This window comes from Manacus candei, unplaced genomic scaffold (genome assembly GCF_025592945.1).
Source record: "Manacus candei isolate 608988 ecotype Guabito, Panama unplaced genomic scaffold, ASM2559294v1 h1tg000015l, whole genome shotgun sequence".
Taxonomy (NCBI): Eukaryota; Metazoa; Chordata; class Aves; order Passeriformes; family Pipridae; genus Manacus; species Manacus candei.
In genome coordinates, this window is record NW_026138063.1 from 15,248,038 (window position 1) to 15,275,973 (window position 27,936).

Here is a 27,936-nt window from a genome sequence, read left to right on the forward strand (position 1 = left end):
CAGCTTCTCCAAACTTTTTTTGTGACATCTCAAATTTCGTTTCTCTGCATGTCCAGAACTATTCTGTGAGTGGGCATAAAGGAGATCTTGGATCCCCAACAATACTGGAACAGCCTGTATTAAACTGCCAAATAAGAAAGCAACAGAATTTTTAACACACATGAACTAGGAAAATCTAAATGAGACAACGTTGGGTAACTGGCACTCTGTACTGATTAGTAGCCAAGCAGAGAGGAAGACTACAACAGCTTTCAAACAAAACAGATGCAAAATGTTATGTAACTAAGGTATAACAGAGAACAAACTTCTCTCTCTGGTCCCCATCACTTTACAGGTATGTATTTCAGTGACAAATAAAAACTCCAGGACCCCTAGTTCCCAGCCAAACACCCCAAAAGAGCCTTAAAGTACAACAGTTCTTCCTAAGGACATCCACACTGTAGTAGGACACTGTGCCACAAGACAATGACCAAGCTGGCTCTCAGTGACTCTGCTGAACATGTGAAAAGCAGTCAGTCCATCAGCTCCTTCAGTCATACTCTCAACTTACCCAGCTTCCCACAACCAACCAGCGTGAGCCCAGTGCCAAACAGCTAATAATGGTCCTAGGATCCAGCCTAGCTAGTCTGGAACCAGCTCAAGCATCTCTTCATGGCACTGGATGATGCCATTTCAACGAACCAAACAGGATGAGTCCAGGAGGAAAAAAGGCAGTAACACACTGACACCAGCTACCTTCCTTAAACTTACTACCTTGACATGACAAATTACTTTCAATGTGGTACCTCATATAATGTGTTTGCAATATGACTAATATTAATACAACCACATTTTTCAAAGAGCTTTTATTTGTCTGCTTCCCTTTTTGGATCTATGTAACACAGACAGCACATAGATTTTATGTTGGTGCATTATCCAGACATGAGATCTGAGTCCAAATACAAAACTCAGTGATCCTCTTTGCTTTGAACCAAGAGGTTAACTTCCTATTCACATGAAATCAAGTATCAGAATCCCTCTAGATTGTAACATTTCTGGAAGCAGAGTATTAAAACCTAGTTCAGAAATACATAATGTCATAGTACAGAAAATATATTACCTTTACAAGAAAGAGTTTTATAAGAATTCCTTCAAAAAAGTAAACATTCGTGTGAGCCTTCACTCCATCAATCTCCCCAAATCTACTGCAGTCAAAGACCACTCTGGCTGCCTGCGCCTTCTGGCCACACAGCCATTTTAGAACAGCACCATCATAACAACAAAATTGTCAGTCGACCCTTTAGCTGTCATAAATATACTTATTTTGTAATTAAAAATACAGGAATCTCACATTTCTCAATTACAATTTTTCAGCTTGAATAATATATATATATATATAAGCATATAAAGGACCCTCTAGCACAGAAAATCCACAAAGCCCTTACTGACCATTGTAAGCAAAGTCAGATCACATGTTTTCACAAAACATAGTATTCCTGACACAAACTAAATTCTAGCTTGGCAACAATTGTGGTAAAAAACAGGAAAAAAGAAAAAAAAGTTTAAAGTAGGATATGTAAAACCTGTGTTAAGCAGACCATTCTGAAGTACATCTCTCCAATGACCAGACTCAATGATCTCACAGAAACAAGCATAGAATGTTTCACAGGAATTGTTCAGCACTGCAAACAACAGCACTCATGTGCTCCACCTCACCTTCATTAAATCACAGGTTCTAATAATTCAAATAATTTATTATCCAGATTTTAAAACCCCAAGACATCAAACATTAAATGTGCACAGGTTAGTTTTAAAATTCTGTTCCCAATCTTAGCACATATATTAAAATGTACTATTGAGGCACTGCTGAAAAATCCAAGCAGGGATTGATTGTCTTATATATAACCATCAACATTCAAGAAATAGTTGGTCTATTTTGTGTTCAAAATGTCAGTGTTCCCATGAAAGGGAAGAGTCTTGATGATCTGATGTGCTGTATTCTATAAATGTTACAGTCAACGTTAACATACAAAACTAGAACTGCCTCTTTCAGAGCCACACAGTCTCCCATGCACTGTAACCTACAGTCAAACATAATTTCCAACTGTGCTGAAAATTTTCTATTATTCTATATCTGACTTTTCTATTAAAAATAAACGTAGGCTGGATTTTTGTTTAAAAAGCCTATCTTCCCCCACAACTTGAAAAACAAGTATCAAAAAAGAACAAACAGCAAAAATAGAAGAAAGAAAGACGTTGTGCTAGTTATGAAGCTCTGACACCTGACAGCCACGCTCTGAGGAACATTTAAAAAACTCCTATATACAAATTTTATATACACGCTGAAAGCCTAAGAAAATTACTATATCTGATTTTGCATTTATTTCAACCACTCTGCTGCAGCTGCGACTCATGCAAATGCATTTTGAAACGTATTTTTGTGCAATATCTTGTTGATATGATCTGGCAACAGAATTAGGGCAACACTTTTACCTACAGGTATCTGAAAGTACACACTTCTTGTTTACAAGCTAGGCTTTAGTTCCTTGGATAAAACATGGCGTATTTAGAAGTGCGGAAGCCGAGCAGGTCTCTCATCTCATTGCGGAATTTCGACAGGTCCTGCCGCAGCTCGTTGAGGTTTTCCACAGTTGCCTGATCCGTACTTTGCATCTTCTGTCTCATGGAAGTCAAGTAACGGTGGACTAAGCAACACATCACCTTTTGGTAATTCTCATCTCTCTTTTGCTTCAGATTTCTCCATTCCTTTAAACAAACATCACACATTTACCGTGGAAAAGTGAACTTTGAGCCCTGAAGCCTACATACAACTATACAGAGAATAAATATGAATAACAAAGCTATTTTATAAATACATGCCGTTGTGCACAAACATACAATGCATCTAAATTGCCTGCAAAATTTAAATTATAATCTGTTGTACCATCAAAACTGAAATTTTTTTATCTACCTGTCTTGGTAATTGTCCTGTGAGCAATTAAGAGGTTCCATAGTCCTGAATGTCTCTCAGTGCAAATTCCATGAAGTGTTTTAGTTTGTTTATTTAATGCTATTTTTGTCAGCAAGAAGATGCAAAATTAGTATGCAAAATTACAGGGTACAAAAAAAGTTTACTTAAGAAAAAAAACATAAAAATTCCTCCCCCAACAACGAAAGGCTTCAGTGATCGTTTTCGGTTATTTATTTTGACACTTCTGTAATGTGTTTAAAACCAATTACCTTCCCCAAAGAATACTCTAACCTCACCATTTTTGAGATTAGCACATACTTCCCTGAGGTTTCTATGTGTTTTCATTCAATCAAAGCATTTTTTTCCAGACTATTTCTGGAGGAACTGGGGGTTGGAGGGAAGGGGGTTGAAATTCCCAAACCAGAAAGTTATTAGAATCTTACTTAAGCAGAAATAGGTGCCACTTATTTATATTTCAGATGCAATACACAATATTCTGTAGTTGGTGTTAATCTTAGCAGCGTTCACCTTATGACATTTCATTTTAGCAAGCAGGACCTCTCCAGCTTCAGAGCCTGGAGCTTTCCCAGTCACTCCTTACCTTCAGGCTGTTCTGACGTTTCACTTTGCCACTTGATGTATGAGAGCAGATCCATTTACTGAGACTGTTGAAGAGGTAACAGATAGTCTTGGGAGAAGGGATGACATTGAAAGGTGGGGGGAGTGTGCATTTGTCATCAAAGTAGCTGAGCCAGAGCTTGGCACGAGCGAACTTCCACTCCTTGTCTTCGTGATTCTAAAGCATCACAAACATTAACAGAGAAAAGAAGCAAAAATATTAACAGGTTATTTTGTAAGTTTTATTTTCTCATACCTGTAAACTGACCATAATTTAATTTTGGTTATACAGCATTTTAAGATATAGGTTACGTAGTATTTTAATAAGCTTGTTTTAATATTATAATATTAAAGACATAAAATAAGTACACTCTCTTTAATTCACTATATACTCTATGTAAGTATAAAATTCAGCCATGAAGGTATAACCCCCTTATCAAATGCCAAAGCACCACACATATCAAGAACAGCATCTTGAACAGCCACTGTATCAAGAAAGTCATCAATTCCCAGCAGGCCAAAGCCCTGCACACGTTCAACGTGCAAAGCACCCATTTTATTTGGATCAAAATAAATAAAAAGTTCTTATTTGAAGGAAAGATGACCCTTGTGAGCTCACTGACAAAGCTCAGCCATGAAGGTCTGTAGATTAGCCTACACATCACAGGAAGAAATTTGTACAAATCCAAACATACAGCGAGCAGTTATTGGAAATTCATCAGAAACCACTTACTGCTATCAGCTGAAAACTTTTATGAAGCATTGCCACAAGGAGTTTAGTTAATACTATCACAACCACCACGTTGTAGGTACCAACAATAACAGCCCCCACAAAAGACTGTAATTCTTCACCATAGCTGAAACGTGTGACAAAAATTGCTACATGTGCCAGGGAGAATATGTACCAGAACAGAGCAAAACATGTGCCAATGAACCTGCAAAAACAAGAAAAACAAAAATCTGGTTAGGGAAAGCAAACACCAAAGGTTTTTAATGTAAAATTCAAGTTCATTGAAAAATTCCAATTTTGTTTAATTACTAAAGAGTAAGGGCTAAAACAATCAGCTATTTTATAGATATCAGACTCACGAATGAAATGTGTCATTGCTCTGCTGTTCACAGAAAATACCCGCACAGTCCTTTTCTTCATTTACAGTAAATCCTTTATCATAAAGTTGTGTCAATCCAATTGTGAATGAGAACAGGACAAGAAGAAACATGCCCAGAAATTTTCCAAAATCTTGCAGCATCTGCCCCATTGAAATCTGTGAAATAGATTTATTTCCCATTTTAGTAAAACATGTAGTTATTATTTGTATTCTCTCCTTCAGCCTCTAATCAGCAAAAAAAAAAAATCTATTTACATTTTAAATATTTAAGTTGAATTTTCACATGCTTAAGTAGATCTCAAAATCAGGAGATATCCTTGTACTATTTTTCAAACTAAAATTCTAGATACTAAAAAGAAAATGTAAGTAGTTTTAACATCACCTGATAAGTTAATATCCTACATATAACCGTAAGCAATGGTATTTAGACCTTAGTATTTATCTGCAGTACCAATGGTAGTAAGGAACTCACAAGTCAACAGACAAAAGCAGTAAATGAAATGCATGTGAACATAAATGCCACCATAGAAAGCTAAGAAAATACTTATAAGGACACTGAATTAATCAAAACATTTGGAATCATAATTCATTGCTAATAAAAAAATTTTTAAAAGTAGTATACCAAACCCATCTGCAGAATACAGTATTAATTTACTGTACATTCTATGTAAGATTTTAAATAAACATGTGTGTGTAAGCACATAAAAACTGAAGGATAAAGTATAGAAGGTATGACAGGAAATTCTGATCATTAGTTTCCAATTCAAAATATCCTATACAGAACTTTGCAACATTAGTACAACAGCATCTTTAAAATTACAATATATGCTTATGCCTTTTTCCAACACAGAAAAGACTTTGCTTTTGACATAAGGATAAATTTTTACACAGACACAACATAAACTGTTTATATAATTTAATTACTGTTCCTAAGAACTTCTTGAGAACAATATATCATTATAAAGAATGCAAATATATAAAAAAGGATTGGGTCAATGTAATCTTCTATATAAATCAGCATGTGGAAAGCCTAATCCTGTATGAATCAAAACTGTACCAAATCATAGTCCAGAACTGTGACACAGCTCAGGTTTTGCAAGTACAACTTCACTGGGAGATGAACTCCTGCTCCTGCTCCCTCCCATGCTGCTGGGAGCTCCCCGAGTCCCCCCTGCAGCACAGCACACCCTCAGTCTGTACAGTTTGTCACAGTCAGGGAGACTGCAAGTGTAGCAGAGCTGTGCACCAATTATATGCACATTAGTCAGGATGACTGTCATCCCCATCCTATTTTTTGGTCACATCTAAGCCTTTAATGGAAAATAACCCAACCCAAATCCCAACAACAAAACATCTACCCTTTAACTGACACACAGTCCCAGCCAAGAGAGAGACAAAGTAGATGAAACAGGAACACATAAGAAGTGCAAACCACCCAAAACTATTTTGTTTGGAACAGAGTGTAATACCCATCCCAAATGCCAGTTGCTTCCTTCATATATTCATGCTTGCCCTCTCTAAGCATTTACAAGTTCTAAGCATCTGAAATCTAATTATCTAATCTAGGGGAATATTATTCTACCTTCTGTTAATAAAAAACCACCACACACAGCCAACTTACAAATCTGTATTATAATAGGTTTTACTAACCAATGAGTCAAGTAAGTGAATGCTTAAAAATAACTCTAATAGCCAAGAGACCGTGGTAGCTGCCTTCCCCCACCCCCACTGCTGGGTTTCCATGCCATATTTGATTACCACCATTTGAACTTTGTGACCTACTTTCAGAAAATACTGTAGGAGTTGTTGCACCAGCCCTACTGGCCAACAGTAATAACATAAGCTCCTGTGTGCCTCTGAATGGGGCACTGTTGACTGTTTTTATTTACTTGGAGAATTTCATAACAGAGTCTCCTAATAAAAACTTGTGCAAGTCCTAGTACATAAATAAATATACACATAAAACAGTGAATCTCTTTAAAATGTGGAGAGACTTCAGCGTTCAATCAATTTGTACAACAAGCCTAATGCTTAATGCAACATCAAGACTTTAGTATTTTTTTCAAAGTATGCAAGTACATTTCCACCTAAAATGTATAACAGAAAATTATGTCATTGAAACGTGGGGGTTTTTACTCTCATCATTACTCATGGGAAGGCTCCAGCAAATTCCAAGTAAGAATTTGTAAGAAACCTGTTCTCCCTTCTTATAACTGCCAATAAATAGATGATTATTTCAATACTCTTGAGAGATTTCTATTTTTCAAACAAAAGCAATGTGCACAACTCAACATGCAGCTTCAATGAGATCACAGACAAAAACAGAAAGGCTTTTGATAGCTCTTCCTTGCTACACACCTCATTCAGCCATCTCTTTAGAGATAAGAAGTTAAGCCAATTATTGTATACAACTTTCAAGAAGAAAATGATCCTTACACTTTTCAAACTGTGGACACTTATGCAGTATGTTAAGCTTACAACAGATGAAAACAAAAAGACAGTATAGGTACAGTTATCATGGAAAAATATCATAAGAAAGTGAACTACACAAGGTCTTTCACTCTTTTTCTTACCTTTTTCCATCTCAATCATGTTCTACAGGAGATTGAAAAAAAAAATCAAACTTCAATGCAGTATCACTTCTTTCTACTTTTCATTTTCCTACTTAACTTTTTTTCATTTATTCTCAATAAGACTCTTGATGGCAAATTAGGTTTAATGTTTTCTCAGGCAGAAATGATACTCACCTGGAGTGGTCCCAGAATAGAACTGGTTGTGTACATAAAGAAGAGACGTAGGTAACTAAGAACATTAGCAAAAGCAAAAAGTCCTTCTGCTACTAGGGTAGGATGGAATGCATCCCAGTCCTTCCTTTCAGCATAGTCATGGAACTGAAACATGAAAAGGACAGAGATCAGTGACATTACAAATACAGAAATGCAGCCATGAACCACTCCCTACTTCTGCCTCCAAAACAGGCAAGAGCATAAAAGAAATTACAATGTATCATTCATGTCTCACCTCTTTTAGAAATGTCATTGTTTTTAGACAAAGGCAGTTTAAAAGGCATTCCAGAGGGAGCCACAAATCAGACAATTTAAATTCAACACCTAACTCTGCCACTCACTTGTTGAAACCATTTATTCCTCTGTTCTGCCTCCTCTGTTTTGCATGCTTTGTTGAAACAGGGACTCATGTACTTCATAAACATGTGTATATGTGCATAACAGGCCTCAGTCAAAAACAACATTAAGATGCTGTAAAGAAAACTAACACACACAGGTGTGATTGCAACATGGTGACAGCTGACCTTAACCAGCTTTAGAAACACTTATGACTTGGGGTTCCTTCAACAGGTTTAGTGAATGGCTACAGAAAATGGAAATCACAAATAAACTGTTGATGTAAACACACCCTTCAAGTACCACCCACTAGGTACTACTATTCAACTTATTCATGGAATATCCACAGATCCCAACTTTCGGCTTGGCTGAAAGCACTCAGCATTTATATTACCAGCTTCTGCTGCCTCAAAATCGACATTCAAAAACTAAGGAACTCAAAGCTGCTTTAAAATAACTTGCCCAAAAATCTGCTGCATAAAGATGGCAAGAAACAGGGATAAACATGTTTTCATATATTGCATTTGCATATGTACAAATCCTCCTGCTACAGAGACTCTTCCTTTACTTCTTACAGCTTAAGTGCCTATAACATGGACCCAAGATGTAAGACAAACCTTTTTTCCTGGATTCCTAAATGATTTATAAACCATAAAAATAAATTTTGTCACATAACAGTGGCAAAAAAACCATTATGTGCCTGTTACATAGGACAGGAGTCCTGCATCTTCCCAAAGGTTACAACTCGAATTAGCAGCAAAGGGCTCTTAGCAAAGGAACTGCTACTCGAGACGTGCTGGTTGCAAAGCAAATGGCTGGGAAGGCAGCCCAACATGGCATCCTTCCTCTAGTTTTTTTCCAAGAAATGGAGCCTTCCTTTCCAAGTGATTACCAGTCTCTGAATCAATCCAAGGATAGGGAAATGAGCCAAACACCAAGTTGGGAAGAACTAAACCAGTTTATTTCCCTCCCAACTGCCAGACAGCTGTCAACTTAGAGTTTGCAAGATTAAATAATGGTGCTACTGCACTGGCTTGAATTTTGCTAAAATAGTCACATTCAACTGGTCTGGCAGCTTGCCATATGCTGTGTGGCAAACAACACATGCAACAGAATGGCAATGATGGTCTGCAAAACTCACATCTTCAACCAAATCCAGATGGCTTTTCATAGAGAAAGGCAAGGCTCCTCTATGGTCTCGGGGCTTTTATCCTTACTATCATAAAAAACTCCAACCAAAACAACCCCACCAAGCCAAAAACCAATTAAAAATCCCCCCACAACCACTTAGGACATTTGAGTATATGTAATCAAAAGCTAAATAAAACTTTCTGTAACAAAATAGCATTAGGCAATCCAAACACAGAGATTACTATGAGCTTTCTGCATGGTACTATGGACTTGGGCAAGCTCAAATGCCACATCAGGTGAAATGCACTTCCCTGAACAAAAATCAAGCCCCTGGAAGACCAGCCAGTTCTCACAAGGAAGACAGTAGCTCTGTTTGAGGTCTCCAAGTACTCAGACATGTCGTGATGTGTTTTCTAACTCCTATCTGCCTCATCAACTTCTCTCCAAGACGCAACAAGACCTGAGGTCTTGACAACTACGTGGCATATCCCCCACAGAACATTTAACTCCAAAGCCTGAGCTGTACCCACATAGCAGGGCTGTTACTAATGTTGTGCCCTTCACCACAACCCACTGCTGCCAAGACAGCACATGTAACACATGTTCCTGCACTGTGCAGCACTGCATACTGTCAGATGTGCTCAGAGAAATGCATCTATGAAGACAAGTGCTCACCTTGTTATGGGCAACGACCTTGAGGGCAAAAGTTGCCAAATACAGGGAGTTCATGACAAAACTAAGCTGATTACGGGATTCTTCTAAAAAATCTTCTAAGCCCTCATACCAGAGTCTCTTAACATCTGACCACACCATTCCTGCAGGAAAAACAGAAAACCCAGGGAAGTGAAGCCATTGTACTGAACAGATATTCTTTTACATACAATCACCATGTATTTTACAGTGAATTTGTTACAGAATCAGTAAAAGGAGATGGAGAAGATGCTACAGGTGATGTTATTTACATACACAAGAACTGGAGTTCTGTTGCTTTATTTTCCTGTGGAAGACACTTGTATGATTTACGCTCAACAAATTAGAAAATTACTTTATTCTTGATTTTGAAAGTTAACCTAGAAGAATACAAAACTTACTACTAAATTTATGTGTTAGAAATTCTGCTGTGGTCATTTTGACATTGGTTTTTAGAACACATTTTAATGGAACTATGGAATATCATACGGAAAATGAAATATGGTGAATCCTTGTTACTTGGTTCTTTTTATTCCAGCTGATTTTGTAACACATTTTCTAAATACATTATTTTTCAACTTACTGAATATTTGTAAATAATAAGTACAATATGCCATTACAAAAAAAGCATTTAAGCTATAAATGCAATTACTATTTTAAAAATCTGTTAACATTCAGTAAGGTGAAAAGTAACCCAGTTTTAATGATTATGTTGCTCAGAGGTCATATTTCAGTCTTACTTGAAATCCACATTAGAATACTACACGAAGAAAATAAAATGTTTATAGTCAAGAGCACCTAAGGACACACTTCATCTACAGTAGATTTGATGGAACAAAATAATTTCTAAAATCAGATATTTAATCTCAAAGTAAAAGAGGAATCTGTTTTGCATTCAAAAGTTGAAGTTTTCAAGCTTTAAGACCTGCCTGTGTTTGTGGGGGGTACTGAGTATTTCCAAAATCTGCATGAACTACTCAACATTTTTCATATAGCTCAACAGTGAAAGAAATCACCATTACACAAAAAACCCCACCCTAAAATATCAAATAAATCACCCAGAACTACTTAGATAAAAAATTTTTTGTTTTTTTTTACCATGTCATTGCTTCTTATGAGTCTGGTCAAACAAATGATACATATCTAATCATCACATTAAGGTAAATTTTAATGTAAAAACAAACACATGCCACCCAACCAAAAATATGGTAAAAGGTTTTATGAATTTTCAACTGAAAGTTCCTGAGAACTCAACAAAAATGATACCTGTGCTCCCTCTGCTGCATTAACCAGAACTGACATGCAGCCTTTCCAGTAGTTATGATAATCAGTGGCAATGACATTCAGAAATGGAAAACCATACCTTGAGAAAATACTACTTGTTTCTGTGTTTTAAAACAAGCATGAGGTAAATGCACACCTTCAATTAATTAGACTAAGATGGGGTATGCATGCAGACATAAACATATACAACATGAATAACATGCTGGTTTCCAAAGAAGGTTACACAAGTCATTACTGTGCCATCAACATCAGCAATTGCCATCCAATGCACTCAAATCACACCTACCAATTAGCCAGATTATCAGAAGATAGTCTATTCTCTCAAGGGCTGGTCCCATTGTATTCTTCTTATTCTCATTGTAGACAAGGGAGTACAAATTAAGTAATAAGAGAAATGTGAAATATGAAGCTCCATGAATAATAAACTTCATAAAAGGAGTGTGAATCATTCGACCAACTCGAGATTTAGGAGCTAACAAGTAACACAGGGACAGAACTGGCCAGAAAATGCCAACCATCAAAACAGTCAAGATCTTCTTGCAGGTGTGCTTGCGGCGATAGCCGGCCATCTGCCCGAACCACACCGTGTTCAGGAACTGCTGGCAGTTGGACTGGGCAACAAACTGGGGGGAGAAACAAACAAGAAACCAGTCTCAGGTTTCTTACTGCACATTACTAATTTACATTATTAATTTTCAAGCTATGTGTAGATACCAATTAACAAGAAAAGGCAAGAATATCAACTTGAAATAATTATCTCGTAAGATACCAAAGCAATATGGAAGCCTAGCCATGATGATGATGATGGAACCACTATGCATAAAAACAGCCATTATTCTAATTTCCTTTTAGAGTCAGCAAACACAAATTATACACACTAGACTGTCAATGGGTTTTAGGTTAAGAATTTTGATTTCTAATAATGTAGAAATTTAGCAGATAAATAACATCACACCTCAGACAGCTCCACTCTGTGTTATTATAAAGTATATTGATCTTAACTGAAGAATAAGATACTGTTATTGTTGAATACTATGTATAATGTAAAACACAAAACATTGTAAGATGAGGACCAAAGTGGTCAAGCAGTTTTATACATATGAGTTCTTAAAATCACTATGGTTCTATTCAGCAGGGTTAATTTTACATCAGAGTAAGTTATACATATCAATCCCTCAAAAAAAGGCAAGTTTGTCCTGAAAATTATGCATATTATGCAAATATAGTTTTAAATTTCAGGTGCTTATCTGCATGAGTTACAAAACAATGTATTTCACCAGAGAATGGTCTGTCGTTTAATCAAAAAAGAACCTTGCTGTTATCATAATATTCTATAAAGCATCATAAAAACTGTCTCTACAGTAAACTTGCCAGGAATAAAGCACATTCTGCAGATACTTTCCTCATACCACAGAAAAAAGTTGTTATTTTCTAAGCACTGTGGTAAAAACAAGCTATGCTCAAACCCAGAAGAACATCTGAAACACTTTAGTGTGCTTGTTGAATGCACACCAGAAATACATAATGTTGCTTCTAGGGCATTCCATAACTATGGCTTATGCCTTTTAAACATCATGTGTTTCAACAGTTTCACAAACAGTTTAAACCCAGACAAGTAGAACAGACAGAATTATATCTCCTTCTGCAAATGCTAACTAAAAATGGATTTTGCATGGAAAGCAAACTTTCTGTCCTTGGTCCTTGTACTAGGAATCCCACAAATACCCATTTGCCTTCTAGCACAGAAAACTAGAGTTATGATTTGTCAAGGGACAAAGATGACAATAATCTACTGCATGAAATAAGTTCCATACTGGTGGCATAAAAAGCACTGCTATTCTGGAACAGAGGCACTATTCAGTTATACCAGCACAGGTCCAACTTAATTACTGAACAGCTCCAGCAAGGCTGAGACAAAGCTGAACAGTTAATGACTAGTGAGAGGATGATAAATCATGTTTGGCATCTAAGGATCCATGCCTCCGTAGGCAAGGATTTAATGAGGATCTGAACAAATAATTACACTACCAGAGCTGTTCATAGAAAAGCAGTAGTTTATACTCCAAAACAGAAAATACTACATTCTTCTCCACAGTAAGTACTGAAGAAACACTCAGTGTCTTGCAGCATCACTTCCCTGTTTTACATGCTGGTACTCTGTGTACTACCATCTCTTCTATAACTCCTGCACATTTATTTCCATTTCTATGTCTAGAGGCTCAACAACAAATTAAATTAATTACTAGCAAAATATGATATGGAAAGTCTATCAAATTACTGCAAAGACAAACCTCTTTCTGATTATACTTGATTGCAAGTTTTAAGCGGCTTAGGTTCATCCTCTCTTCCAACAATCCTCGCTTGTCTACATGTTCGTCGCTGGATGTGTGATTCAGAATCACCTCCAGCTCCCGGGAATTCCGTGCCTGTGCAAGCAGATCTTTAGCAAAGGTTTTGCACTGTTGAGCGAGCTCCTCATAATCATTTCTGAAAGGCACAGAAGCAGAACGCACTATTACGCTGTTCTGATATTATCCTTTAAATAATTAACTATCCATTTTTGGTTGGGACTGTATGTTATGTTGAGACAAATTAAAAGAAACCACCCCAAAAGCCATGTGTCAAGGTCCAAGCACTCCTAAGACAACTCTGAGTAGTTCTCACCACGTGACATGACCATTACACTTCAGTTTAGTTTGCAAGACCACTAGAGAAAAACTGACAAACAGACTTACAGTGTACAAATTCTCATCTCACGAGTTTCATATACAAAATGAAAGCTTAGAATTATTTCCAGGAGATAAGAAAGTGTGGTAGGCACAAAACATGGCACTGCTAAGTAATCACTCGGACTTGCCACTTGACAGGAAGTTGTTTTGGGTTTTGCTTTATTCCTGTAATCTGAAAATTAAAGTCTATTCGGTGAATACTAAGTATTAATACAATAAACACAGGAAAAGAAACCACATGACTTCTTTGTCTCACCTTGCACACAGTCCGTTTTAGTGCCAACCTGTACCATAAAAATGCAACAACTGAGTTCTTTTTAAGAAACACAAGCAGATAAAATACAGAAAATTCACATGTTGTTTAGGAAAGTAGAATTTTACCTCATAAACACTTGCTTTCACATTCTCAGAAAGCTTTTGTGCTGGTAAGTTACAAAATGGTAGAAATCTGCATAGTTCAAACATGAAATTATACTGACCATTTGTTCATTAAATAGAGCATTTTCAACATGAAATCTCCACATATATGCATATTTCACATATATATATATACACACATGCACTGTTCAAAGTCTTATAAGGGGCAAACTTAAGAAACAATGCTCTAAACAACTCTCAACATGAGTCAGATCAGTATAAACAAGTTATTGCATATTTCTATCCTGATACAGGAAAAAAAAGTGCAGAATACTGGTGAGATACTGATATGATTAATAGGTGTGTGATTTTCACATAAGTCAGCCTTTAGCATAATTTCTGTTTTTCAGAGTAGAGCTGAAATTTGAACTGTAGGTGCAACTATACAGATTGAACTGTCTACACCTAAAAGAATTCAAAGTCATTAAACTGTCAAAATAACTACCACTGAGGCATAAATTATATTATATAACTTGTTATTATGTCTGTTTATCAGTTTAAACACTCCAATTAAAAAAAAATTAAGAATAAACCTTTTCTAATGCATACACATTTCTGTACATGTAATTTCATAAGTATTAAAATTAGTTTGCATTTTCAATTCCTACCTGAATTCAACCTCAACAAGGCTTAATTCTTTCAAGTCTGCACTGAGTTCAAAAGCTCGTAGGATTGGATCCTCCTCTGTCAACATTATTAAAGCAGGACTGGCCAAACACCGATAGATGTCAAGACGAAACCTGTGACAAAAGGACAGTGAGCAAACTGAAGGTGTTTCATTCATTAGCAGTTTCAAATCAGAACCTATTCCAAAGGTCTGCATAAGCAGCTGAAAGACAAAACAATCTGCTTTCTTAAAATCAGACATTACAAGCATTAAATGTGGTATGTCACGGAAGACACAGTTCCATGACATATTCAGAATCCTTAAGTACCAAAAATTGGCCAAACTGGTTCCCTCTTCTTTTCCTCACTACTTTCCCTGTTATCAGCACAGCAGCAGAAAGCCATCAGTCAAGGCAAGAGTATTTGTAAAATTCTGACATTTTAAGTCAGAGACTGGATGTGGCACTTGGTGCCATGGTCTAGTAACCACGGTGGTGTTGGATCAAGGTTGGACTTGATGATCTCGGAGGTCTTTTCCAACCTGGTTGATTCTATGATTCTATGAAGTAAGGAGCTTTAATGTGCAACACAGAAAAAACATCAGGGAATGTATTTGAAGGAATGTTCTCCTCTTGCAAACTGAGTGACTCAAGGACACTGAAAAAAAGGGTGCTATCTGTTCTAGTTCAAACTAAGAGCTGCTATCTCAAATGTTTCTATTTTTTGTCTGCTTGGGATACCCTGACACCTTTTCTCATACTGAACTTGACAACATGGGGTATACGATGGACACCAGAATGTGGCCTGGACTAGCCAAATACCAGTAACAATTATGTTTTCACTTCTCTTATTTTTTAGTATTTTGCATACATACTGAGTAATTACACAGTAACTAACTGCATATTGTAATTGCAGTACCCTTGTGATCTTTGAGCTCTGTGATTTTTCATCCCAACTCTCACATATAAATTTTATTCAACCCTCACACATGTTGTCAAGTTAACCAGGCAAAATATTTACCAGGCTGGTAAATCCCTCTCCTCACCCAAATCTTTATTAAAAAGCTTTCTACTTTTAAAAATACTGAAGAAAAAAAGAAAAAAAAAGTGTTTGCCTACATCAATCCCTGATGCAGAATTACCTACCTCCTCACTCTGGTTCAAAATCCCCCAAATATTAAGTAATATTAAGCCAGAATGTTTGAGACACAACTGGTAGCAAGGAAAGGCATGTAGATTAATATGCACAGTGACTAAGAGTATAAAACCAAAATGGAAAAAAGCCACTACTTCCCACTAGCCTTTTCAAGCACAACCCATCTCCAAGAACTACCATCTCTCACAATATGGGCTACAATGTATTACAGGAATTCACTGATAAACTTCACCTTAAAAAGAAAAAGGAAACATATTGAATCTGACCCAAGCAATACCTGGGTATTGAGACTGAGAATTATTTTATTAGGGACTATGACTGCTGAGTCTCACCTGGAATGTCGTAGACTATCTTTTTTGTTCTTGGCAGTACACAGTGTGCATTCACAGCCTACAGCATGAGGTTTGGGCAAGGATATATCTTGCTTTAGCAGCATGGTGAGAATTTCATAGTTGTTCCGATGAGCAGCTAAAATGACCGGTGCCACATCCATGGTCGTTGAGTACTCTGGGTTCTGAATGCGTTCCATTAACTTCTGGAATAAAACACGGCAAGTGTCTAAATTTATTACCCACAGTTCTACTACAGTGCTTACATGTAAGGGGTTTTTTGACTGTTCAACAGTGAATCTGCTCTTCAAAATGCCTTCCAATGTTTCATAACACAAAAAGAAGGAAAAATTTGCAAAAACATTCAAACACCTCTCAGATAAATACTAAGAAAGAGACACAGAAATGTTTCTGATTTATTTACACAGAAAATCTGACATTCAGTGCCTGCCTTCTCCAATATACGCGTGATATTAAAAATTGTTCTCTTGCTGTAATATAAGAAAAAATTATTTTATTTACTAAGTGTAGAAAAAATACCTTGAATGTGTCGTACTCTGTCACACAATACCTTATTCCTTCCCTTCCTCCACCTCTAGTTGTGTACTTTTAAAAGTTCTCTGACAATTAAGCATTGCCAAGTTAAGTTTCAAGTGATTAATTTCAAGGTAAAGATCTGACATTTATAGATTTGCTCAAAAAATCTATGAAGCTTCAATACATGAATAAACCCTTTCTAGGTCAAGGCTGCTAACCAGCTCGCAAACAGGCTACAAGAAAAGATTTATAACCACTGTTTTCATTCTCTTCCAAACTAGGCACCTACTAGCACTGGCAGGTATAAAGGTGCTGTATTCCTTAGGTCATAAAGCAAAACAATGTATTCTATCTTTCAGACAAATCAGGCTACAAAAATGATCCTCAGTGTCCAGGTTCTATCACCTCAGAGATGCAGAACTTAACATTGTTTTAAATACCCCAGCTACCCAGAATGTGATAGCCCCCACTCCCCAACCAAAAACCAAGGACTAACAACACTCAACGACAATGGTTGGTCTGGAGGATCTTTTGGGCCGGTGATTAAGTAGAATGTCCACAGCTCCCACCACTTCCGAGTCAATAGCCACCAACAGTGCATCCGATGACTAAGGAAAGAAAACAAATCATATGTGAAAACAGCAGTAACTTAAAACAGCAGAAAGAGTCAAATGCAAGGCAAACTGCATTTTTTAATATTTTAAATTCATATTTCAAGTACTAAAACAACGTTCTGCATTATCACCAGGCCAGTGATCAGGATACAAATGCAGGCTGTCATTCCAGGAGTTCACAGAGCCTCACTGACAATATGTTTCATTGCACAAACAGCAAAAGAAGAAACTGCAGAAATTGCTTTCCAGCAAAGATGATGCTGAATACTTGCAAAAATCAAGTTCTACGGGACAGTTTCCTGTGGTACTAAAAACGTTAAAAGCAAGTGTCAGTGTGACACAGCTTGGGCCTATGGGATACTTCAGCCCTGCATTCACAGTAGTTTTTTCTTCTTGGCTGGTAACTCCTTCTGCAACTTCTCCTAAGCTGAGCTAAGCAGCTTTTCATTTTCCCTTCAGTTGATATTATTCTTTTTAATTCACTTCCAAAAATTCAAATTTTCACTTTAAAAAATAAAAGACACAGCTTTTATTATTGCCACTGATCCAGGGAGGGGAAAGCTTGTTGTTTTATTCATGTCCAATATCAAAAAATGTAGTAAGAAATGCTACTTCTCCCTGTCTTACATACTTAAGCCATCATAGCTTCCACTCTCCCAGCAGCAGCAGAGATGCTGCATACAGTTAAGGAAGCATTGTTGGCAGGGAACTATTCTGCCATCAAGCACAGATCAACTTTAATAAGAAAGCACTTGCAGCAATGCACATTTGTCTTAACTTAAAATCAGCTAATATAATGTGCATTTTTCCGTGTTACCATTTAAAAAGTTATTATACTCCATAGCCAAAGGGATATCTGCATTTTACACTTTTAATATGATGCACTGACTATATACTGTCTATTTTGCTTAAAGATAATGCGTGCATTTTATCTGCAACAGGAATAATATTTAAAATAAAATTCAGACTTGTTCATATGATTGAAAATGTTACTTATACATTTATATATACTTACAAAAAAGTAAGTGGAAAAAGCCCACTTTTGCAATTATTAAATGGAAAAAGAACTGAACTGCCTATAAAGGCAGATTGTATTCCCTTCCAAATTCTGACAGATTAACAGAGAACATATATGACTACACAGAAAATTTTCAATAATGTGTTGTATACCTGGCAGCCGTAATCCAAAAGGAGCTGCAGTATGTCCAAGTTTTCATTTTCAATGGTTATGGTAACAGCATTTCGTCCAAGCACATCCACACAATTTATGTTCATTTCCCCCGAGCTGTTTTCCTCCAGGAGTTTCTTAACCATGTAATAGTCACCTGCACAAGTAATGCATGGATATCATTCTGTATTACCATAAAGCATGGGAACATTTTAAGTACCAGCTACCCACAAACAAGACAACATTCCATAGCTGACAACAAGACACTGACAGACAAGGAAGAAGTCAAGGTAAATAAGCATTCTCTTATCAGGCAAAAAACTAAAGATTTACGTCTTTTCAGGAAAGCAACAGACATGTACTTCATCTACGCCCTTAGTTCTAACACACACAAAAGCATGGGTAGCTTTCAAAACGGTCGCTGAGGTAACCCATTATTTTGCAGCATAGAAGACCATGATCAAGACAGACCTTAGTGTAGCATACTTACAGAAGTATATATAGAATACTTCTACGTGGAATAAAATACATAAAAAGCCTTCAAGAGCACTGAATCAGCTGTTATATGGACAACTAGGTTTTCTACATTTTTTTGCCATGCATCATTTTAGATCCCTCAGTCTCTGCTCATACTTAAGAGAGCAAGCTGTGGCTTCATCCGATGTTCGGGACAGCCTTCACGGGCAGAGCACAGTTCCTAAGCTCGCTGGCTGATGTCACCGCAGAAATACTCCCACGGGTGCGAGCAAACCTAAACTCAGGGCCAGCACACATGTCAGCACCCCACAGCCGTGCCTGTGAACCAAGCACGAAGGGCCGCGCAGCACATCAGTAAAAGCCAATCTCAAGAGTCCAACATTTCAGACGTGTTAACATCAGTTTTATTTAAGACCATATTTCTACTCAAGGGTAACTAAATACAGGCATAAAGAAGCATATTTTAGAAAGGAAAATCTCTGCCCGTCCACAACCACGGGTACAAATCTCAGGATATCGATCGCGCTTATTGCGGTGATGTTAAGATAAGCCCCGATTTTACAGCAGCTCCACACGCACAGGCTCTTCTAACAGCGAACGCAGCAAATAAATACCTTACGAATTGCTCCGGCACAAACCGAACTCCCTCAGGAGTTACTTCCCGGCAGAAGGAGCCGGGGCCGCTGGCTCTGGGACAGCGGGAGGCGGCGGGGCCGGACCCGCTCGGGGGTCCCGCCGCCCCCGGCAACAGGCGCGGCCATGGCGGGGCTGACCCCCGGCGCCGGCGGGCAGGGGGGATTCGGGCCCTCGGGGCGAGCGGCCGAGGCCTCGCGGGGGGGGCCGGGCCGGTACCTTTGTCGCAGGCCAGCAGGAAAAGCTTCTCGTCCAGCGTGGTCTCCTCCTTCACCTGCCGCACGTCCTTCAGCGCCAGCAGCTTGTTGGGCGAGGCCGAGGCGGACGGGTCCGCGCTCTGGTACAGGGCGGCCATGGCTCGGCCAGGCCCATGCGGGCGCGGGCGGGGCGCTGTCGCGGCGCGGTCCCCGGAGCCCACGGGCCCCGCGGGGAGCGGGGCAGCGGCCCCGGCGCGGTCACCCCGCGGGCGGGCGGGCACGGGGCAGGGCGGGCAGGGCCGGGCAGGGCAGGGCCGGGCCGGGAGGCCGCTCCCCGCCGCACTGCGCAGGCTCCGGGCCCCGCGCTGAGGGCAGCGCCGGCGGGCGGGCGGAGCGCGGGGGCTGCGGCTCAGGGAAGCGCCGCTGCCCTGTGGCGTCCGCGACCCCCCGACCCCCGATCCCTCCCGGCAGCGCCCAGAGGCCCGCGCCCCGCAGGCTGGCTGCGAAGGGAGCACGGTGAGGCACGGGGCGCACACACCGCGCCCCCCACCTGACCACTCTCAGTTCTGCGTTTTCCCTTAGAGAATCACACAATCGGTTAGGTTGGAAAAGACCTCTGAAATCTTCTAGTCCAATGTATGACCCAATACCACCGTGCCAATCAGACCATGGCACGGAGTGCCTCTTGTGCTCTTTAAACACCTCCAGGGACAGTGACCCCACCACCTCCCTGGGTAGCTCATTCTGGTGTCTGATCACCCTTTCTGTGAACAAATTCTTCACGTCCAATCTAAGCCTCCCCTGTGCAGCTTGAGGCAATGTCCTTTTGTCCTGTTGCTGTTGCCTGGGAGAAGAGGCTGGCCCCACTTGCCTCCTTTTTGGAGCTGTACAGAGCAGTAAAGTCACCTTTGAGCCTCCTTCAGCCCAAACACCCCCAGCTCCCTCAGCCTCCTCACCAGACTTGTGCTCCAGACCCTTCACCAACTACATGGTCCTTCTCTGGGCCCACTCCAACACTCAGTGTCCTTCCTGAATCTCTTTTAACCCAGCTGCTTGGATCCAAATCCAAGCATTTAATTCTCTCAACTACCACTTATCCTCTTATATAATAGAAACTGAATGGATGGATCTCTTACTGTTGATACGTTATGTGCAAGATACTGAAGATATAAAGCTTAGTACAGCTGTTCACTCATCATGATTCTTGGGTTTTGCCACACTTTGAACTGGTTCCAGGAGCTGAGAGAAAGTAGCAGCTTCATACTTTAAAAAAATTGCTGTCATTTTAATTTAGTTGTCTTATTGTTTGGCTTCTGGTAACAACTTTATTAACTGTCCAGCTCCAGCAAGTGAAAATTTACAGCTGCAGAGAAAGGAGTACAAATACATATTTTAAAACTACTAAGAAAATAATTACGGACTTCATCTCATCCAGACAATGCACCAGTCTTTCTACACAAAACCTTTGCACCCAAGATATACAATTTAGGAAAATCAAAGGAGTGACCTGTAAGGAAATGCAGTACAGTAATGTGAAGCCCCAAACTGGACTAGCCAGCTCTTTATTGTTTTCTTGATACAATATTTTATGAAAAATTAAAAAAACCCAACCAAGAGATGTTTAGTCCAACTGCAAAACTTAATACATATGCAGACCTAATGATGACATGACATTTCTGCCTTCTATTGCTGGTTTTTTCATATGACACAGACTGTAAGAGTTCCTGCAGAACAAAACTACTACTTTTTTTTAAAGATTATTCCCACAAAAAAAAGTTTCATCAGCTTAATCAGTATTCATTAGTTTTCAGACATTATCACAGGCCTTCACTTGCTCTCCCTGAAGTCAATGACAAGACTCTCATTGTCTCCAACAGGAGTGAAGCTCTCCGAGAATAAGGCAAGGATGATAACTTCTGTGCAGTTTGGAGTAATAGGACAGGATTGGAATGCACCTTGAAATGTGTATGACTACGTGTAAGTAACACCCACAAAAATCAAACAATGTGTCGCAATTGGTCCTGAAATAACATATGTAAAACGATGCAGATTCTTAAAATGCTATGAAAACTAATACAAATGAAGCTTGATTAATATGGTGGGGTTTTTTTCCAAGCAATACAAATCTAAGATGTTAATTTGGTAATGAATGGGTTCTGAAAACAGTATTAGCCATAAATAATCCATGTGTTATGAAATGGAATAAAATTAACTAATATAAATATATTATTAAAAGGTAATTGATGAGTGTATTTGTGCATACACTTTTTCTCATTTCATACTAAGCTTCAGAACTCTGTAAACTGCGAGGCATTCATCGTGGTTAACGTGGCAGAAAGTTATATTACATGTCTTCATTATTTTATTTTGTTCAGTCCTCTTCCCATCAAACATGCAAACACTGTCATCACCATTTTTGGCTTCACTTCAACCAGATCATCTGGGAGAGCATAAATACGAGCACCAATTTTTCGAGCGACCGAAATGGCATACCTTGAAAACGAGAGAAAACAAAGACTGTCGTTTGTCTGGCATCTCTAATGTGTCACAGTCCACAGCAACAAAACGAGATTTTAATAGTGGGATACATCTGCTCAGTCAGTACTTAGGCTCTACTAGAAAATGGATATTATTGTGAAGAAAGCATGTATTAGCAATTCTACTGGCAGATGTTTTCCTACTGGCTATCAAAGCAGTTATTTTTGTCAAAACCAATATGGGTTATGGCAGGCTATTCAGAAACCAATTGTAGTGCAGTGGTGGGAGGTCATATCACCTGTGAATTTGAGTTCATATTTTAGATACTCTAGAAAAATAACTCAGTAATGTTATAATTTATAATATATTCATTTGAAACAAATCAGTTAATATTAGTGTAATCTCTCTCTGTTAACAATTCAGTAAATCGTTAATTACACCATGAATTCATGCATTTCCTGCATTTCAGGAAAATACAGTGCATTCATTTAAAACTTACTTGGCATTATTCAATTTGTCTTGGTAAGAAAGGTCTTCCCTCTTAACCATTTCTGGACGAACTGCTTTTGGTGCAATGGCATCTATTAAATCTAGGACAGGTAAACTAGTGCTAATTGATTTGTCCTAAAAGAAAAAGACTCAAAAGATTAGTTTAAGGAATTTGCTTTGATTATTCCATCTTCATAATGCAAAAGACTCTACAGCACATCTTGCATACATACTGTTTTGTTACTTTATAATGTGAAGGTTTTCCTCACCCTTTATGAGATCTAATGTTCTTTTCTGCAATCAGAATTATAAGGTTCACTGTGCTGATATGATTATTATACCAATGGTTTAAATTTATTTGATGAAACTTCCCCCCTTCCCTAAGGAAGGAAGGGAATTTTGATAGAAGTCCAAGGACCAGACTTTCAAGACAACATCAAGATATTTACATTCCCCAGTACTTTTGGTTTTCTCTTTTTCTTGCCATGGAACTGTTTTCTGCAGTAGTTTATGGCTCCTTTTTACAATTTTTCAACTCAGATGGTATTCTGAGCTACTAGGAGCAGTCTGTGTTTCGTATTTAATACACAGACATTCTCAAAAAAGCAAGTGCTGTTGCTGCAATTATTCCTTCCCAGCTGTTTGGGCAGAGAAGGAGCTGCTGATGCCAAACCAAGAGCAGGCAGCAGCAGCCGAGCACAGGCCACGCAACACAGCTGCCTGTCACCAGGTCAGAGCTATGATTCCCAATTCAGTGAAGTCCCACAGAGCCATCATATTAATTATACATCTAAAAATACTAATATAATTCTGCTTGGAGACATTAAATGCATGGACTATATGCCCAAGACCATAGGGCACACCTTTGTCATTTTTAGTGTTTGAACTAATGGCAATTCAATAGCACTTGGCTTTCATAGTCCACAGTAAAATATCAGGCATTTCTGCATTCTCTACTATCTGTTTGCCATAGTAATGCCAAAATCCAAAGAGTGATAGACAATATATATGTGAATATTGTAAAAAAATTAGTAGTAAAAAAAAAATAATATTGAATAATGTCACTTTACATCAGTACCTCCTTATCTTTAGTGGTCAAGCATCAGTTGAATTATCTTAAAAACACCAGTTGAATGACCTTAAAAACAAGCAATGTCCTACCAAAAACACAGGCATACCAAAAGCAAGATATTGGGACAGATTCCCTTCAGACTTTAATTTATTTAATACCAACATTATTACAATTTATGCAGAAATAAGAGAAGCAGCAATCTCTCTTAAGAAAAGACCTAAGTTACCTCCTAGAATGAAAATGGAATATTTTGCTCTACAAAATTATATTACCTGTTACCTAATAAAGCTTACTTAATTAAAGTTCATACCACAGTGAGCTCTCAAATATTTAACTTATGTTCCTGTTGTGGATCACAGACATAACTGCTGCTGATTATACAATGAACCTGTATAAGAATATTATATTTGCATGCAAGTGCCATTATTAATCTGCCATTTCTAGAGATTCACACAGCATAGCACATCTGGCACACACATGGCTTCCTTTGCGTTTAGCACTTTAGTAATGTGGAAGGAAAGCTTCCTTTATCAATTTGTTCCTATTTGCTGCATGGGAACAGCTCCTGGGTGACACAGGGCTGCTGCACGTCGGCGGTGCCCAGGAAGACACGAGATGTCGCTGGTTACCTTGGGCTCCCTCTCCTGGCTCTGTCACTCTGAGAACACCTTTTTAACCACTCTCAGTAGAACTGGTGAGCCGCCCCCAGCATTTCCAAAATTGTTCTTCATGCCTGTACGAGCATGTGTCTATATCTAAAAATTTGACAGATACACGACATGCCACGCCCAAAACATTGGGAACTTCAGGCAGAAGCCCCTTTGAACGCTTAAACTTTTTCTTTTTTTTTTTTTTGTTTGTTTTTTTATTTGTTTTTTTTTTTGTTGTTGTTGTTTTGTTTTTGTTGGGGTTTCTCTTTTCTATCTTACTCCAGCTACTGAATTTCTTTTTCTTATTAACAAATTCGTAAAATACTTTTTGAGGATTCACAAACTGTCAGAAACACTTCCTTAAAGAATTATGATAGCTGATGGGAGAGCCACTGTTAAAGCCAAACTGTTAACATACAGGTTTAAAATCCCAGGTGTGATTGTATATGGAAGGAAGAGTAAATAAGTTTGATTACCTTAAAACTTGTAATTGAAGCTTTCTTATCTGCTTTTGCAAGTGTCTGATTCACCCACTTAATAATAATTTCATCATTTACTTTTTCCCCCTCTCCAAGGTCTGATAGTACATTCAAAGTATACCTTCAGTAAAGAAAACAAGAGCCCAGGTTAAAACAAGTAGTAGAACTCAACTCTTCAAACAGTACAAAGCTACAAGCAAAAGTAAAATATTACTTCATCACAGTAACAATGCCAAGTACTTCTCTTCATAAGGTACCCTTACCTTATAAACAATTTAATACTTTAAATCACTTTTTCAGTGGTTGCAAGAAAAAAACAGTATCCCAAACCTCATAATATTCACTGTAACATCTTCTTCATGTATTTAACTCAGCACACCATAATTAATTTTACTTTATGATTTTAAATGGCTCCCTACCATTCTAGTCACCTTGAAAACTGAATCACAATAGTCTGAGGAAAAAAAGTATTAAGTGTTCTGCAATCAGTCTAAGAAAACTGCCTTGTGGAAAACATTTGCAATAAAAAACTTTATTGAAATCACTTTATAATTTTTTTTTTCTTCAGTACAATAGCAAGATTTTGATTTTATGATAGTTATGTTGCTATAGCTGTGATGACCTACAATTGTTTTTACCCTTTTAACTTCTATAGTATATATTACCTCTTTCTGGGTTTTACAAATATTTAAATTACTCTCTACTTACAGAAAGATACATGGAATCAACATGAAATAATCTGAGCTCTTTTTACTTGCTGTAGGATTTATAATTTTAATCCCAGTTTCTAGTTTATAAGGTTTTAAGAGTTGCTGTAAAATGTTTTTCAATCACTACACAGTATGGAAAATTACAAAACACATATAAAAGTTTATCTTTGAGAAGAGGGATATTTAGAGATTGCTCTCTAAAATACCCATTGGGTGAACTGACCACTGGCCTTAATTTGCCTTGATATACAAGACACATACAGGCATGCACAGACACATATATACACATTTATCATATATTATGCCCACCTTACCTTCTCATCAGCTGCCATACCAAAGCCAAAGTCAGAGTTGGATTACCCTCATTTAGATCGTGTCCAGCAATACCAACCAGTGAGAATTTGGCTTTTGCCTTCCCAAGTTCCACTGCATAATTGCAATTCTCAATCTAAAAATAAATTTTGTGTGCAAATAATGAATACACCTTAATATTTCTGCAATACAGACCTATAATCTATGTGTATTTTGAATAACTTTGGCTTACTGTTACCTATGGTGAGATTTGAAGCTAGAGAAGGATTTCTATTCTACCTCCACTGTGATTAAAATAACACAGTTTTTACTATAAATGCAAGTGTGTAATATTCAAATGATTATATTTTTCCCACATTTGAAAAAAACAAGTTGACTTTCACTAGGGCGGTGAATTAAAATATACCTATATCGAAACTATACTTGGAAAAATATTTAAATGTGTTCTTCTTAAACATACAGTAATTTTTATCCTCTACAGTCACAAAACTAATGGAAAACTTGGATTCTGCAAGTCCTGCACAAATCCTCTGGGTAGCTGTGAGGAAACACCTCACAGGATAAGAGCACCAAGCTGTGATAGCTGTGTCAGACCTGAAACTTTCACTTATATATCCAAACCAGACCATAAAATACATATTGCCAAAAGGTGTCCACATTTATAAAGTGATATATGCTATAACTACTATTTATTCCTTGGGATAATATCTGGAAGATATGCTTTCTTCTTCTTCCCCCCTCCCCAGGACTGACTCAGTAGCACACAAATCCAGACAACACAATCAGCACAAAGGAGACAGTGAAGCTGGGCTGTTCCAGAGCATCTACCCACCTTTTTCATATTCCCACCGAGCAGTGAGTAGGGAGGTTTGTTGACATGGTTCCAGTCAACCGGCACACGAGTCATATCATACAATTGGAAGATGATTAAAGCATCAGAAAGGTCACTAAACCAGAGGAAAACAACGTTTTTAAGCACAAAAGCTCGTATTGACAATGAAAGTAAGTACCTGAGACTCCTCAAAGTGTAATTAAGTCACTGAAAAATTCCAGACATTTAAATAAAAATGTGTGTCACTCTGTAGAGAAACTGGCCTATATTCTATTGCTTGATTTCAGCAATTATATAGATCCAATTCTGCATTTAATTTCATTATTTTCACAAATCTTAGTGAAGTAAGCACACCCATAGGCTCTACCAACTTCAGTTAAATAATTGCTTTCATAGAGTGGGCATAGACAAAATAGCTGCTAAAGAGTTTTAATTTATTGATCTAGTTTTAGTTTCCTCAGGACTTTTCCAGATGTTAAATACTGATGCTTTATCTGCATCTACAGATGTATTTAGCTGGAGAATAATCAAAACCAAGGTACTTATCTTGTGAAAAAAGAATAGTAGTAAAAGTATTATTTTCCCATTATATATTGCATTCCTAATAATCCCCTTGAGCTACTTACTGAATGAAATTCTCCACATTAAGCTACCTACAGATCGCTTTACAGAGGTCAGAAAACAGACACAATGAAACCTAACAGCAAATACACATGGAAGCAGATGCTCCCAGTTTCTCTCTCTGTCTCATCTTTTATTGACAAGATTTCAATCAACTGCTGGCACAATTTGAAAGCATCTAAAAAGCATGTTATAAAGCCCTTCCTTTGAGGGAATACCCCACTCTGCACAGCTCCTTACAGTCTACTGAGAAAAAACCCCACGCATCATAAACCACAATTATCTCAACTTTTAAAAAAATGTAACTCAAAGCACAACTGAGTGACGGGACAACATAAAAACCTTCTTAGGTTTTCTAGTATTTCTAGATGATGGGTAGACTATTTGAGTATGATACTACTTAATGTGGTTCTACAGACCAGTTTTGAAGTTCCTGTCACATTGTTTGGAAACCTGGAAATCACTGTTCTAGTAGAAATACAACTTCCCTCTCTTCTTCCCTTGTTTCTTGCCCTGTCATCCAAGGG

At 38.0% G+C, this 27,936-nt stretch overlaps 3 protein-coding genes across 10 annotated transcripts in view; 1 reads left to right on the top strand and 2 right to left on the bottom strand.

Annotated features, from left to right (window-relative positions):
- Positions 1 to 827: 827 nt before the first annotated feature.
- On the bottom strand, positions 828 to 19,924 carry TRPC1 (transient receptor potential cation channel subfamily C member 1). Of its 2 annotated transcripts, none has more exons than XM_051782041.1 (13): positions 19,789 to 19,924; positions 18,462 to 18,616; positions 17,184 to 17,285; positions 16,144 to 16,346; positions 14,659 to 14,790; positions 13,196 to 13,391; positions 11,191 to 11,527; positions 9,606 to 9,745; positions 7,425 to 7,568; positions 4,658 to 4,833; positions 4,302 to 4,503; positions 3,552 to 3,746; positions 828 to 2,745 (listed from the first exon to the last, which is right to left on the bottom strand). In XM_051782041.1, the coding sequence occupies exons 1-13, from the start codon at positions 19,922 to 19,924 to the stop codon at positions 2,518 to 2,520; spliced, it is 2,346 nt and encodes a 781-aa protein (XP_051638001.1). In that variant the 3' UTR covers positions 828 to 2,517. The 2 variants fall into 2 exon arrangements, with proteins under 2 accessions (XP_051638001.1, XP_051638002.1); XM_051782042.1 differs by having other exon boundaries at positions 17,174 to 17,285; positions 19,789 to 19,921.
- Positions 19,799 to 26,821, top strand: LOC127468673 (myosin heavy chain IB-like). 3 transcript variants are annotated; one of them, XR_007903641.1, is made up of 4 exons: positions 19,799 to 19,897; positions 21,644 to 21,743; positions 25,031 to 25,187; positions 26,703 to 26,821. XR_007903641.1 is itself a non-coding variant. In XM_051782059.1 (3 exons), exons 1-2 carry the CDS (start codon positions 19,940 to 19,942, stop codon positions 21,724 to 21,726), a joined length of 426 nt encoding a protein of 141 aa, XP_051638019.1. In that variant the 3' UTR covers positions 21,727 to 21,743; positions 26,703 to 26,821. The 3 variants fall into 3 exon arrangements, 1 of the variants encoding a protein (XP_051638019.1); XR_007903640.1 differs by lacking the exon at positions 19,799 to 19,897 and adding an exon at positions 20,161 to 20,282; XM_051782059.1 differs by lacking the exons at positions 19,799 to 19,897; positions 25,031 to 25,187 and adding an exon at positions 19,940 to 20,282.
- The window catches only part of PLS1 (plastin 1), a 43,019-nt gene continuing 36,077 nt past the window's right edge, over positions 20,995 to 27,936 (bottom strand). For 2 of the 5 annotated variants that reach the window (XM_051782045.1, XM_051782046.1), the window contains exons 12-16: positions 26,789 to 26,903; positions 25,959 to 26,092; positions 24,932 to 25,055; positions 22,744 to 22,868; positions 21,003 to 22,259 (exon numbers count right to left, since the gene is read on the bottom strand). In XM_051782045.1, the coding sequence (XP_051638005.1) occupies positions 22,124 to 22,259; positions 22,744 to 22,868; positions 24,932 to 25,055; positions 25,959 to 26,092; positions 26,789 to 26,903 (634 nt within the window). In that variant the 3' untranslated portion in view covers positions 21,003 to 22,123. Of the gene's footprint in view, positions 22,260 to 22,743; positions 22,869 to 24,931; positions 25,056 to 25,958; positions 26,093 to 26,788; positions 26,904 to 27,936 lie in introns of all 5 variants that reach the window. The other 3 variants (XM_051782047.1, XM_051782044.1, XM_051782043.1) reach the window with 3 other exon arrangements.